At 53.7% G+C, this 14,717-nt stretch overlaps 1 protein-coding gene across 1 annotated transcript; it reads left to right on the top strand.

The window, feature by feature from the left end:
- The first annotated feature begins 3,945 nt into the window (after positions 1-3,945).
- On the top strand, positions 3,946-13,507 carry LOC141206899 (dual specificity protein phosphatase 7-like). The gene is made up of 3 exons (XM_073664269.1): positions 3,946-4,408; positions 8,730-9,158; positions 9,632-13,507. Exons 1-3 carry the CDS (start codon positions 4,051-4,053, stop codon positions 9,937-9,939), a joined length of 1,095 nt encoding a protein of 364 aa, XP_073520370.1. The 5' UTR covers positions 3,946-4,050; the 3' UTR covers positions 9,940-13,507.
- The last annotated feature ends 1,210 nt before the right edge of the window (positions 13,508-14,717 follow it).

Genomic DNA, 14,717 nt, shown 5'->3' on the forward strand with positions numbered 1-14,717 from the left:
TGCCCCCGCGCTCGGTGCCGTCTTGTCACCTCCTGCAGTTGATGTGATCTTATGTAAGGACATGATGACAAACCTGCGGGCCGCCGACCAGGACACGCTTCTGCTGCAGTCATTTCCTCGTCGCCCCCGGACCCTCCATTTCCACATTTCTAGTTCCACAAGTTTAACAGGAAGTTTCTTGCTACAATAACATCTCCCCGTTTGTAACTTCCACATTGTAACGACTTGACGTCCCCAATACGGGGACAAAAGGGAAGTTTGACGCACTTTAAGAAGGAAACGTGACCTCTTGTCCAAGCCCCCAAACCGCCACCATCTCCTTACTGGTCCCTTTATATCCCATAGAACACAACACGTCCCTTTTATTGTCTTCTCCATTAATGCGTGCGACTACAAATATTTTATAACTTTTGGTGGCGATAAGCTAATTAGTGGCGACCAGTCGTGGGGTGCTTTGTTTCCCCCCAAAGTAACGGTCCCACAGATTATCAAGTTATCGCCCTCCTGTGGTCACCACCGGCTCTGAAGACGACTGTGACCGTGCGCACCCCTGCGTCCCGTGGAAGTGATTGAGGCAGCGGTCACAGATGCAGCATTTTTGGTTGAGCATATAAATAAATTAATACAATTAAAAGAGAGAGAAATAAAGGGATCATTAAGTGCAGCGCGGCGTAATGGGGGGAAACGGAGCTGTTGGGTTCCTTTTAAAAAAAAAAGGTTAATGTCAAATCCAGTGTAATATTACAAGAACTTACCATCAACGAATGAGAACAGAAACATTTCATTATCTCCGTACATAACATTACTTATCCTGTATTATACTCCAGAGCTGCACTCACTATTCTGCTGGTGCAGTCACTGGGTACATACATTACATTACTGATCCTGAGTTACATCCTGTATTATACTCCAGAGCTGCACTCACTATTCTGCTGGTGCAGTCACTGTGTACATACATTACATTACTGATCCTGAGTTATCACCTGTATTATACTCCAGAGCTGCACTCACTATTCTGCTGGTAGAGTCACTGTGTACATACATTACATTACTGATCCTGAGTTACCTCCTGCATTATACTCCAGAGCTGCACTCACTATTCTGCTGCTGCAGTCCCTGTGTATAGACTCCACTCTCCGGCTCCGGAGCAACACTCACTATTCAGCTAGTACAGTCCCCTGTACAGATCTTGCAGTGCTCTCCGGAGCGGCACTCATTATTCTGCAGCAGTCCCTGTGTACAGACTCCACTCTCCAGAGCGGCACTCGTTATTCTGCTGCAGTGCCAGTGTACAGACTCCACTCTCCGGAGCTGCACTCATTATTCTGCAGCAGTCCCTGTGTATAGACTCCACTCTCCGGCTCCGGAGCAACACTCACTATTCAGCTAGTACAGTCCCCTGTACAGATCTTGCAGTGCTCTCCAGAGCGACACTCATTATTCTGCTGCAGCCCCTGTGTACGGGTCTTGCATTGCTCTCCAGAGCTGCACTCATTCTGCAGCAGTCCCTGTGTGTAGGTCTTGTATTACTGTCTGGAGCGGCACTCGTCATTCTGCTGCAGTCCCTGTGTACGGACTCCACTCTCCGGAGCTGCACTCATTATTCTGCTGTAGTCCCTGTGTAGACTCCACTCTCTGGAGCGGCACTCGTTATTCTGCTGAAGTGCCAGTGTACAGACTCCACTCTCCGGAGCGGCACTCGTTATTCTGCTGCAGTCCCTGTGTACAGACTCCACTCTCTGGAGCGGCACTCGTTATTCTGCTGCAGTGCCAGTGTACAGACTCCACTCTCCGGAGCTGCACTCATTATTCTGCAGCAGTCCCTGTGTATAGACTCCACGCTGGAGCTGCACTCGTCATTCTGCTGCAGTCCCTGTGTACAGACTCCACTCTCCGGAGCGGCACTCATTATTCTGCTGCACTCTCTGTGTACAGACTCCACTCTCCGGAGCGGCACTCGTCATTCTGCTGCAGTCCCTGTGTACAGACTCCACTCTCCGGAGCGGCACTCGTCATTCTGCTGCAGTCCCTGTGTACAGACTCCACTCTCCGGAGCTGCACTCGTCATTCTGCTGCAGTCCCTGTGTACAGACTCCACTCTCCGGAGCTGCACTCATTATTCTGCTGCAGTCCCTGTGTACAGACTCCACTCTCCGGAGCTGCACTCGTCATTCTGCTGCAGTCCCTGTGTACAGACTCCACTCTCCGGAGCGGCACTCGTCATTCTGCTGCAGTCCCTGTGTACAGACTCCACTCTCCGGAGCGGCACTCGTCATTCTGCTGCAGTCCCTGTGTACAGACTCCACTCTCCGGAGCTACACTCATCATTCTGCTGCAGTCCCTGTGTACAGACTCCACTCTCCGGAGCTGCACTCGTCATTCTGCTGCAGTCCCTGTGTACAGACTCCACTCTCCGGAGCTGCACTCGTCATTCTGCTGCAGTCCCTGTGTACAGACACTGCTCTCCGGAGCTGCACTCATCATTCTGTTGCAGTCCCTGTGTACAGACTCCACTCTCCGGAGCGGCACTCATTATTCTGCAGCAGTCCCTGTGTACAGACTCCACTCTCCGGAGCGGCACTCGTTATTCTGCTGCAGTCCCTGTGTACAGACTCCACTCTCCGGAGCGGCACTCATTATTCTACTGCACTCTCTGTGTACAGACACTGCTCTCCGGAGCGGCACTCGTTATTCTGCTGCAGTCCCTGTGTACAGACTCCACTCTCTGGAGCGGCACTCATTATTCTGCTGCAGTCCCTGTGTACAGACTCCACTCTCCGGAGCGGTACTCGTTATTCTGCTGCAGTCCCTGTGTACAGAATCCACTCTCCGGAGCGGCACTCGTCATTCTGCTGCAGTCCCTGTGTACAGACTCCACTCTCCGGAGCTGCACTCGTCATTCTGCTGCAGTCCCTGTGTACAGACTCCACTCTCCGGAGCTGCACTCGTCATTCTGCTGAAGTCCCTGTGTACAGACTCCACTCTCCGGAGCGGCACTCGTCATTCTGCTGCAGTCCCTGTGTACAGACTCCACTCTCCGGAGCTGCACTCGTCATTCTGCTGAAGTCCCTGTGTACAGACTCCACTCTCCGGAGCGGCACTCGTCATTCTGCTGCAGTCCCTGTGTACAGACTCCACTCTCCGGAGCGGTACTGATTATTCTGCTGCAGTCCCTGTGTACAGACTCCACTCTCCGGAGCGGCACTCGTTATTCTGCTGCAGTCCCTGTGTACAGAATCCACTCTCCGGAGCGGCACTCGTCATTCTGCTGCAGTCCCTGTGTACAGACTCCACTCTCCGGAGCTGCACTCGTCATTCTGCTGCAGTCCCTGTGTACAGACTCCACTCTCCGGAGCTGCACTCGTCATTCTGCTGAAGTCCCTGTGTACAGACTCCACTCTCCGGAGCGGCACTCATCATTCTGCTGCAGTCCCTGTGTACAGACTCCACTCTCCGGAGCTGCACTCGTCATTCTGCTGAAGTCCCTGTGTACAGACTCCACTCTCCGGAGCGGCACTCGTCATTCTGCTGCAGTCCCTGTGTACAGACTCCACTCTCCGGAGCGGCACTCGTTATTCTGCTGCAGTCCCTGTGTACAGACTCCACTCTCCGGAGCTGCACTCGTCATTCTGCTGCAGTCCCTGTGTACAGACTCCACTCTCCGGAGCTGCACTCGTCATTCTGCTGAAGTCCCTGTGTACAGACTCCACTCTCCGGAGCGGCACTCATCATTCTGCTGCAGTCCCTGTGTACAGACTCCACTCTCCGGAGCTGCACTCGTCATTCTGCTGAAGTCCCTGTGTACAGACTCCACTCTCCGGAGCGGCACTCGTCATTCTGCTGCAGTCCCTGTGTACAGACTCCACTCTCCGGAGCGGCACTCGTTATTCTGCTGCAGTCCCTGTGTACACACTCCTCTCTCCGGAGCGGCACTCTCTGTGCTGACGTCTCCCCGCCCCCGGCTCTCCCACTATCAGGCGGCTCCGGTCCTGGCTCCGCCTGGAGGAGGGGATCCCGGGTGTGTAGTGCGCGGTCCGGCGCTGGCCCCCGATGGCGGCGGCGCCCCCCAGTAAGAGCGGCCGGTGGCTGCGGGAGAGGCTGGAGGCGGGCGGCCGCGGGCTGCTGCTGCTGGACTGCCGGCCCCAGGAGCGCTACCAGGCGGCGCACATCGAGGCGGCCGTCAGCGTCACCGTCCCCGGCCTGATGCTCCGCCGCCTCCGCACAGGCAGCATGTCCGTCCGCTCCGTCATCGCCAGCGACCCCGAGGCCTTCTCCCGCCGCACACAGGCGGACACCGTGCTGCTGTACGACGAGGCCACGCTGGATGCCGCCGACACCCAGAGCTCCGTGCTCGGCCTCCTGCTGCAGAGGCTGCGGGAAGACGGCTGCCGGGCGCACTACCTGCGAGGTGGGTCCGGGGGGCGGGGCGGGCTGGGAGGTGTAGTCCGAGGGGAGGGGCAGGGAGTTGTAGTCCGTGAGGAGGGGCAGGCTGGGAGGTGTAGTCTGGGGGAGGGGCGGGCTGGGAGGTGTAGTCCGTGAGGAGGGGCAGGCTGGGAGTTGTAGTCTGGGGGAGGGGCGGGCTGGGAGGTGTAGTCTGGGGGAGGGGCGGGCTGGGAGGTGTAGTCCGTGAGGAGGGGCGGGCTGGGAGGTGTAGTCCGGGGGGAGGGGTGGGGCAGGCTGGGAGTTGTAGTCTGGGGGGTGGGGCAGGCTGGGAGTTGTAGTCTGGGGGGAGGGGCAGGCTGGGAGTTGTAGTCTGGGGGGTGGGGCAGGCTGGGAGTTGTAGTCTGGGGGGAGGGGCAGGCTGGGAAGTGTAGTCTGGGGGGAGGGGCAGGCTGGGAGGTGTAGTCTGGGGGGAGGGGCAGGCTGGGAGGTGTAGTCTGGGGGGAGGGGCAGGCTGGGAGGTGTAGTCTGGGGGGAGGGGCAGGCTGGGAGGTGTAGTCTGGGGGGAGGGGCAGGCTGGGAGGTGTAGTCTGGGGGGCGGGGCAGGCTGGGAGGTGTAGTCTGGGGGGAGGGGCAGGCTGGGAGGTGTAGTCTGGGGGGTGGGGCAGGCTGGGAGGTGTAGTCTGGGGGGTGGGGCAGGCTGGGAGGTGTAGTCTGGGGGGTGGGGCAGGCTGGGAGGTGTTGTCTGGGGGGAGGGGCAGGCTGGGAGGTGTAGTCTGGGGGGTGGGGCAGGCTGGGAGGTGTAGTCTGGGGGGTGGGGCAGGCTGGGAGGTGTAGTCTGGGGGGTGGGGCAGGCTGGGAGGTGTAGTCTGGGGGGAGGGGCAGGCTGGGAGGTGTAGTCTGGGGGGAGGGGCAGGCTGGGAGGTGTAGTCTGGGGGGAGGGGCAGGCTGGGAGGTGTAGTCTGGGGGGTGGGGCAGGCTGGGAGGTGTAGTCTGGGGGGAGGGGCAGACTGGGAGGTGTAGTCTGGGGGGAGGGGCAGACTGGGAGGTGTAGTCTGGGGGGAGGGGCAGACTGGGAGGTGTAGTCTGGGGGGAGGGGCAGACTGGGAGGTGTAGTCCGGGGGCGGGGCAGGCTGGGAGGTGTAGTCCGGGGGCGGGGCAGGCTGGGAGGTGTAGTCCGGGGGGAGGGGTGGGGCAGGCTGGGAGTTGTAGTCTGGGGGGTGGGGCAGGCTGGGAGGTGTAGTCTGGGGGGAGGGGCAGGCTGGGAGGTGTAGTCCGGGGGGCGGGGCGGTGTAGTCTGGAGGGAGGGGCAGGCTGGGAGGTGTAGTCCAGGGGGGTGGGGCAGGCTGGGAAGTGTGGTCCAGGGGGGCGGGGCAGGCTGGGAAGTGTGGTCCAGGGGGGCGGGGCAGGCTGGGAAGTGTAGTCCTGGGGGTGGGGCGGGCTAGGAGGTGTAGTCCGGGGGGAGGGGCGGGCTGGGAGGTGTAGTCCGGGGGGAGGGGCGGGCTGGGAGGTGTAGTCCGGGGGGAGGGGTGGGGCAGGCTGGGAGTTGTAGTCTGGGGGGTGGGGCAGGCTGGGAGTTGTAGTCTGGGGGTTGGGCTGGCTGGGAGTTGTAGTCTGGGGGGTGGGGCAGGCTGGGAGTTGTAGTCTGGGGGGAGGGGCAGGCTGGGAGTTGTAGTCTGGGGGGAGGGGCAGGCTGGGAGGTGTAGTCCTGGGGGGAGGGGCAGGCTGGGAGGTGTAGTCCTGGGGGGAGGGGCAGGCTGGGAGGTGTAGTCCTGGGGGGAGGGGCAGGCTGGGAGGTGTAGTCCTGGGGGGAGGGGCAGGCTGGGAGGTGTAGTCCTGGGGGGAGGGGCAGGCTGGGGGGTGTAGTCTGGGAAGAGGGGCAGGCTGGGAGGTGTAGTCCTGGGGGGAGGGGCAGGCTGGGAGGTGTAGTCCTGGGGGGTGGGGCAGGCTGGGAGGTGTAGTCCTGGGGGGAGGGGCAGGCTGGGAGGTGTAGTCCTGGGGGGAGGGGCAGGCTGGGAGGTGTAGTCCTGGGGGGAGGGGCAGGCTGGGAGGTGTAGTCCGGGGGGCAGGGCAGGCTGGGAGGTGTAGTCCGGGGGGAGGGGTGGGGCGGGCTGGGAGTTGTAGTCTGGGGGGAGGGGCAGGCTGGGAGTTGTAGTCTGGGGGGAGGGGCAGGCTGGGAAGTGTAGTCTGGGGGGAGGGGCAGGCTGGGAAGTGTAGTCTGGGGGGAGGGGCAGGCTGGGAAGTGTAGTCTGGGGGGCGGGGCAGGCTGGGAGATGTCGTCCGGGGGGCGGGGTGATGACCCGCACTGATGTAGGATATTATGATCCTCTGGCCTCCATTGTCTGGGGGTCTCGATTCCGTTTTCTCGTGTTTTTGGGGCTTTTTTTTCCTCCTCTGCGGCGACTTCTGTAAATTCTCCTCTGACCGCGGCCGCCGTGTGCGAGGGAGCGGATCACCTGGATGCTGTTTCCCGGTGCCGGTCAGTGACGTCCGCGGGGGCCGGAGACTCGCCGGTAGATGGGACTTTCTGACACTTTCTCGGAGACTTCGGGAATTTCTCACCGTTCTGAGATCTCTGCTGCGACATTTATAAACTGCACCGGAGAACTAAGAATGATCGTGACCTGATACTTCTCACAGCTGAGGGTTTGTTTCAGTTGTATCTGGTCGGCACAATCCTCTGTGGACTGATGAGAATTACTTGCACACAGCACTGATACACTGTACCAAATCTCAGCTGTGACAAGGTAGGAAGGGATTGTAACAATTTATAGATCTGTTCATTGACAGCAGAAACACAAAGCATCTTAGGAAGATGCAGAACGTCACTTCCTGCAGACGATTGAGAAATGGAGGCGCTGGTGCTGCGTCTGCTCGTAGCGGAGCTCCGTGTGCGAATGTAGTCTAGCAGAGCTGTAAATGTGTAGATATAGCAGAGCTGTGCAGGTGGTGTAGCAGAACTGTGTAGGCGTAGCAGAGTGATGTGTACTGTAGTGTAGCAGAGCTCCTCCTGCATCATTATACTCCTCACCCCAGCGCTGGGGTCAGGCGCCATCTTTCCCAGAGAATTTCTGGTGGAGCTTGGACTACACTGCACCAGATCCTCTGCTCTGTGCAGCCGCCATCTATAATGATCCCTCATTCTCAACCATGAAGGTTTATAACTTATCACACAGAACCGTCTTATGTGACTCCCCGGTCATCGCCCTGCTTTCCGTGGGGCGGAGGACGCCCCGGTAATCGCCCTGCTTTCTGTGGGACGGAGGACGCCCCGGTAATCGCCCTGCTTTCCGTGGGGCGGAGGACGTCCTGCTTATCGCCCTGCTTTCCGTGGGGCGGAGGACACTCCGGTCATCGCCCTGCTTTCCGTGGGGCGGAGGACGCCCCCGGTTATCGCCTGGCTTTCCCTCGGTTGGAGGACGCCCCGGTTATCGCCTGGCTTTCCCTCGGTTGGAGGACGCCCCGGTTATCGCCTGGCTTTCCCTCGGTTGGAGGACGCCCCGGTTATCGCCTGGCTTTCCCTCGGTTGGAGGACGCCCCGGTTATCGCCCTGCTTTCCGTGGGGCGGAGGACGCCCCGGTAATCGCCCTGCTTTCCGTGGGGCGGAGGACGTCCTGCTTATCGCCCTGCTTTCCGTGGGGCGGAGGACACTCCAGTCATCGCCCTGCTTTCCGTGGGGCGGAGGACGCCCCCGGTTATCGCCTGGCTTTCCCTCGGTTGGAGGACGCCCCGGTTATCGCCTGGCTTTCCCTCGGTTGGAGGACGCCCCGGTTATCGCCTGGCTTTCCCTCGGTTGGAGGACGCCCCGGTTATCGCCCGGCTTTCCGTGGGGTGGAGGACGCCCCGGTCATCGCCCTGCTTTCTGTGGGGCGGAGGACGCCCCGGTCATCGCCCAGCTTTCCCTGCGTTCTCCTGGCATTTCTGCGTCTGTTCCCTGCAGCGGATGTGACGTTTCCTGGCTGACAAGCTCCAGCACGCCGGGGGTTACTCATCTCCTGCGTCGCCCTCTGCTGCGTGGGCGTTATAATGCTCCCGTATAATGAGGGCGGGTGGAGACGACTTGTCACATCACGTCCTGCAGGGAGGGCCGGCTGCTTGTGACACCCGACGGGCGACCTATGTCCACATCTCACTCACAAATGTACAACTGACCTCTGGCCGTTTTGTTACATTGTTACAAGTGAGATTTAAAAAAGTAAATAAAAGTTCAGTTGATACAAAGTAACAGAAAGCTGCAGAGTTATTGGGGTCAGAGATCGGGTGGGGTCAGAGGTCGGGTGGGGTCAGAGGTCGGGGGGCTCGAGGTTCCGGTTTACCTCCGTCTGACCTCTTGTTCCGCTCCTTTGCAGGTGGATACAGTAAGTTCCAGAGGGAGCACCCGGAGCACTGCGAGCTCGGCCTGGAGATCCCCTCCCCCACGGACCCCTCACCGGAGTCTCTGCTCAGACTGGGCAGTTTGAGGATAAGTTCCGAAGGATCCGACGGAGAATCCGACCGCGAACCCAACAGCGCCACAGAATCAGAAGGCAGCCCCGAGCTGAGCAGCCAGCCCACCTTCCCCGTCCAGATCCTCCCGTATTTATACCTCGGCTGCGCCAAAGATGCCGCGAATCTGGAAATCCTGGGGAAATATCACATCAGGTACATCCTGAACGTGACCCCGAACCTGCCCAACGCCTTCGAGAAGAACGGGGACTTCAAGTACAAGCAGATCCCCATCTCGGACCACTGGAGCCAGAACCTGTCGCAGTTCTTCCCGGAGGCCATCTCCTTCATTGGTAGGTGCAGCGGCCGCGCTGATCCCAGCAGTGATGCAATGTGTAGAGAAAGGCGATGTGAACTGTATACTCCAATCACATCCAGAGCTGCACTCGCCATGCTGATGCTTTCCACTCACCAGAGAGCATTGTATTGTGAAAGCTCAGATAATAGTTTTGCCTCATGTTTGCAAAATCCAGATAAAGTTCTGTGGTCAAGGGATGGCCAGCAGAACTAGGATTACAGCTCTGGAAGCTCTAGATGTGACTGGAGTGCTATGAATGCTGCTCTGGATGTAACTAGAGTATTGCACACGATACTTTGTTCTTTGCCATTTTAGGTCAGTAATTGAAGAGTTGCTGATGAAATCTGTCCGGCTTTGTTACAATGTATCAGTGCAGATTAGAGAAGCTAATGGTCTATTGTAACGAACCCTCAGCTGCGAGAATCGGAACATTTCACCGTCCATTGTCCCCTTTTATTCTCGTTTCAGATGAGGCTCGGTCCAACAAGTGTGGGATCCTCGTCCATTGTCTCGCAGGTATCAGCCGCTCGGTCACGGTCACGGTGGCGTACCTGATGCAGAAGCTCAACCTCTCGCTGAACGACGCCTACGATTTCGTGAAGAGGAAAAAGTCGAACATCTCGCCGAACTTTAACTTCATGGGGCAACTGCTGGACTTCGAACGGACCCTGGGGCTGAAGAGCCCCTGCGACCTCCACGCGCCCCCCACCCAGCTGTACTTCACCACCCCCACCAACAACAACCTCTTCCAGCTGGACAGCCTGGAGTTCACATGATGACCCCTCTTGGCCGGGGCCACAGATGACGGGGGGGGGGGGGGGGGGGGCACGGATGACGAGTCTCCTATGCTTCCCCCCTCTGTCATCTGTTAAGTTCCTGCGTTTCACTTCCGGAGCAGAAATCGCTTCCGGTTTCATCTTGCACTTAACCCTTTGACGTTGAGAAGCGAACGTCTGTTTCCTATTTTCTGGTTGTATTCTGGTCCGAATTCTGCTGAAATTCCTTTCATCTGACAACAGACGGCGGCGGATTATCAGATGTCGGATTATAGGAATTTCCAGCGTCCCGGCTGCTGCGAGCTTCCTAGAACGGACGCGGCGTTTGGTGGCGGGTAATTAATATGCGACTAATCAGCTAATAATCGGTGGGTGGAATCGATAATCAGATTTTTTTTTTTTTTTTTTTTCTACGTGATGATCCCTTATTTTTATTTTAGTTTTTTCTATAAAAAATTGTATTTTTTTGTATTTTTTTTTTTTATACGCCAAATGTTTCTATTGACCAAATGCTGTTTGCACAGTTCACGGGACGGCGACGGAGATGAGGATCCGCCGCTCTCGCTTCTCTGTGATTGGACGTTACTCTCGGCAGCTGCCGCCAGGTATTCCGCCATATCCGTAGAATTCAGCGTCGCCTGCGGAGCGAGAAGTATTGGGGGTTTATTCTATGCAAATCGGGGAGCGATCAGTGTTCCTTGCTCCGCAGTTTATGGAGCTTCCCCTTTTAATTTGGGGCAAATATTATTATTATTGCACCTTCTCCTGGACCTTCTTGGCCAATCGAATATCTTAAAGGGCCGGCGTCCGTTTTTTTTTATAAACATTGTATCATCGCACAGAGAAACGTTCTGTGACTTTCTGATATTCCCCGTGTGAGCAGAACTCGGTCCGAAGAGGAGTCCGGTCACTACATACAACATGAGAGTATTCACAGGTCGCTGACAGCAAGCAGAGGTCCTGCGCACGGCTGATGCGAGTTCTGTTCCAGAATTTCAGAAAGTTTTATGGAAAAACTTTGCATAAAAGATAAAACTGATAAACGAATAGCGGATCCCCTTAAAGTGCCCGCACCCCCCCCCCTGAACCGCTTTATAGACACAGAATGAATCCCTCCCCCACACCTTGGCAGAGTCACTGATCCTGAATTATAATGGCAGTATTACCGTATATATTCCAGAGCTGCATTCACTATTCTGCCACTTCAGTGCTGAAATCTCCCAGCATCCCCTGCTTGTTCAGTGGCGTCATCCTTACACCAGGCTCCTAACTCTCCTACTAAAATGTTGGGAGGAAGCTTGACGGTTTCCAAAAATAAGCAGCAGAACAGTGAGCGCAGCTCTGGAGTTGGCCTATCTCTCACAGGTCCGTAGACGTATAAATGATCCCTGGATTGTTGACGTCGCTCTTCCTCCGCTCTGTCGTATTTTGGGCGCCTCTGATGCAGAGTTATAACTGCAGCCCTCGCACTTCACTTTACTCCTTAATCCAACTCCCGGTGCTGCTCTTAGCTGGAGCAATGATGGGACTTGTAGTCCGACAGTAACACAACGTCCTTGATACGTTGTATCGGCAGAGGCGCAGTAAAGCGAGACCTCGGTGTGTTGTAAGATTTCGGGTTCCGGTGCCGACCGTTTCCCCCCCGATCCCCAGACGGTCGGACGCTGCGACCCCGGTGCTACAATATTAGTGCCAAGTCCTGTAGTTATTAACCCCTAATGGCAATGATTGTATTATTTGTCTCATGTTGTGCCTTGTACGTCTCCAGCCGCGACCTGCGACCGTCTCCTCAAAGCCTCAGCACCTTATACCGAGCCGTGTCCGCAGATAACGCGCAGGTCCCCTTTAAATTTCATTCACAGCTGGGTGTTCTGCTCCAGTCACAGCTAAAGCTGCATCCACATTCCTGCTCCTTCCTTGTAATCCTGCTAGCGATGCATTGTGGGAGACGCAACGTTTACTCCAGTCGCTACTAGATCTCCGGCAATGCAGCGCAGCGGGGGGCCAGAACCGATGAGGAAGAGATGGGGAAAGCTGAGCAATGATGTTTGGAGGTGGCGCTGCGCTTTATGGCGTCCGGCTCTGAGATTTGCAGAAGCCATAAGTTATATTTCTGCCAGTATATACAGCGGACGGCGCAGGAGTGCCCCCTGGTGATAACGCTCTAGTGCCAACCAAAGCCGATAATAAGGTAACGCCACAGACCCGAGCGTCATGATGGATTGGGGCCCATCGAGTCCTGTGCTCTGATTGTGTCTGTACATCAGGCCGAATATTTTTTTGATTAAGATCGAATTTCCTTTTACTTTTTTTTTTTATTATTATTTCATTATTTTATATATTTGTTTCATTTTTTTTTATACTTGTATCTTCATTATATTTGTTTTCTCTTCATTTCACATTTTTATTTACCGTATTTTTTATTTTTTTTTAAATATTTGTTTCCTTATTTTTTGTTTGTTTTCCATTTATGACGTTATTTTTACTTTTTTTAAATCTTTAATTATTTTGGTTTTCATTTATTGTTTATTCCTTTTTCTACATTACTTTTTTATTTTTCCGATTTTATTTTTTTTTAATTAGTTGTTTCCTATTTGATTTCACATTTTTAATCTTTTTTTTCTACCTTTTGTTTTATTTTTCATATTTTCATTTTTTTTTGTTCTTTTCTATTATTTTTGTACTTTACGTTATTCTTTTGTTTCCTTTTTTTTTGTATTTTTTTTTTGTTCTTTTCTATTATTTTTGTACTTTACGTTATTCTTTTATTTGTTTCCTTTTTTTTTGTATTTTTTTTTTGTTCTTTTCTATTATTTTTGTACTTTACGTTATTCTTTTATGTGTTTCCTTTTTTTTTTTGTATTTTACTATTTTTAAATATGTAATACTTTTTTTAATGTTTTGTTTTAAATTTAGATATTTTGTTTCCTTATTTTTTTTTTATCTATGTTTCTTCCCTCTTGTGCTGAACCTTCCGTTCTCTCTGGATGTGGATTTTATCGGCTGCCTATATCTGTACTTTTATACCCGGTCTTATCAGCATTTGCTCTCCGGCGTCATTTGCGCGGAGTATAGTGACCCCCTTTTCTACCGGTCGCCCACTTTATACGGATCAGACACTTTATAAATCTGGGACTTTTCCACTGGTTTCACTTTGTTTTTTATTTTCCTGCAGAAAGAACTTGTATAAATTGTATGAGAATGTCCTTGTTCTGAATGTTGGGTGCGATGAGCAGCACAGAGCGCAGCACCCGCTCGCCGTACAGAATTGGCGCAATATGGAGGTCGCATCAGCTCCATGGGGGAAGGGGCATTGTCCTCTGTATTATTATACGGGTGGGTGATACATTGTAGATGTCACATCAGACCTCCCCCCATTTATAAACGCTCTCCCCCAATACCATCCTCTTGTATGGGACTGATGGGACCTGCCATCCCCCCCACACGTAACAGCGAGCCGGTGGTGCGCTCTATGGACCAATGGTTGTGGTTATTTGGCTTCTGATTTCCAGAATGTAAGAAAGTTGATTGTTGTTTATACTCAAATAAACATATTTTTCTTTATGAAGACGAAGTCTTGTCATGATTGTTTGAGCAGCAGTTTGTGCTCCGGAGCTGTATTACTTTTAAAAAGGGCCTGAATTTGTCACCATAAGACACCATTCTGGATGATATACGAAACAAACGTGTATACACAGACTGAATGGAAACCAGCAGAATAGTGAGTGCAGCTCTGGAGTATAATACAGGATGTAACTCAGGATCAGTAATGTAATGTATGTACACAGTGACTGCACCAGCAGAATAGTGAGTGCAGCTCTGGAGTATAATACAGGATGTAACTCAGGATCAGTAATGTAATGTATGTACACAGTGACTGCACCAGCAGAATAGTGAGTGCAGCTCAGGAGTATAATACAGGATGTAACTCAGGATCAGTAATGTAATGTATGTACACAGTGACTGCACCAGCAGAATAGTGAGTGCAGCTCTGGGGTATAATACAGGATGTAACTCAGGATCAGTAATGTAATATATGTACACAGTGACTGCACCAGCAGAATAGTGAGTGCAGCTCTGGAGTATAATACAGGATGTAACTCAGGATCAGTAATGTTATGTGTGTACACAGTGACTGCACCAGCAGAATAGTGAGTGCAGCTCTGGAGTATAATACAGGATGTAACTCAGGATCAGTAATGTAATGTATGTACACAGTGACTGCACCAGCAGAATAGTGAGTGCAGCTCTGGAGTATAATACAGGATGTAACTCAGGATCAGTAATGTAATGTATGTACACAGTGACTGCACCAGCAGAATAGTGAGTGCAGCTCTGGAGGATAATACAGGATGTAACTCAGGATCAGTAATGTATGTACACAGTGACTGCACCAGCAGAATAGTGAGTGCAGCTCTGGAGTATAATACAGGATGTAACTCAGGATCAGTAATGTAATATATGTACACAGTGACTGCACCAGCAGAATAGTGAGTGCAGCTCTGGAGTATAATACAGGATGTAACTCAGGATCAGTAATGTTATGTGTGTACACAGTGACTGCACCAGCAGAATAGTGAGTGCAGCTCTGGAGTATAATACAGGATGTAACTCAGGATCAGTAATGTAATGTATGTACACAGTGACTGCACCAGCAGAATAGTGAGTGCGGCTCTGGAGTATAATACAGGATGTAACTCAGGATCAGTAATGTAATGTATGTACACAGTCACTGCACCAGCAGAATAGTGAGTGCGGCTCTGGAGTATAATACAGGA

This window comes from Phyllobates terribilis, unplaced genomic scaffold, assembly GCF_046119375.1.
Source record: "Phyllobates terribilis strain yellow unplaced genomic scaffold, ASM4611937v1 Scaffold_143__1_contigs__length_4665640, whole genome shotgun sequence".
Lineage (NCBI taxonomy): Eukaryota > Metazoa > Chordata > Amphibia > Anura > Dendrobatidae > Phyllobates > Phyllobates terribilis.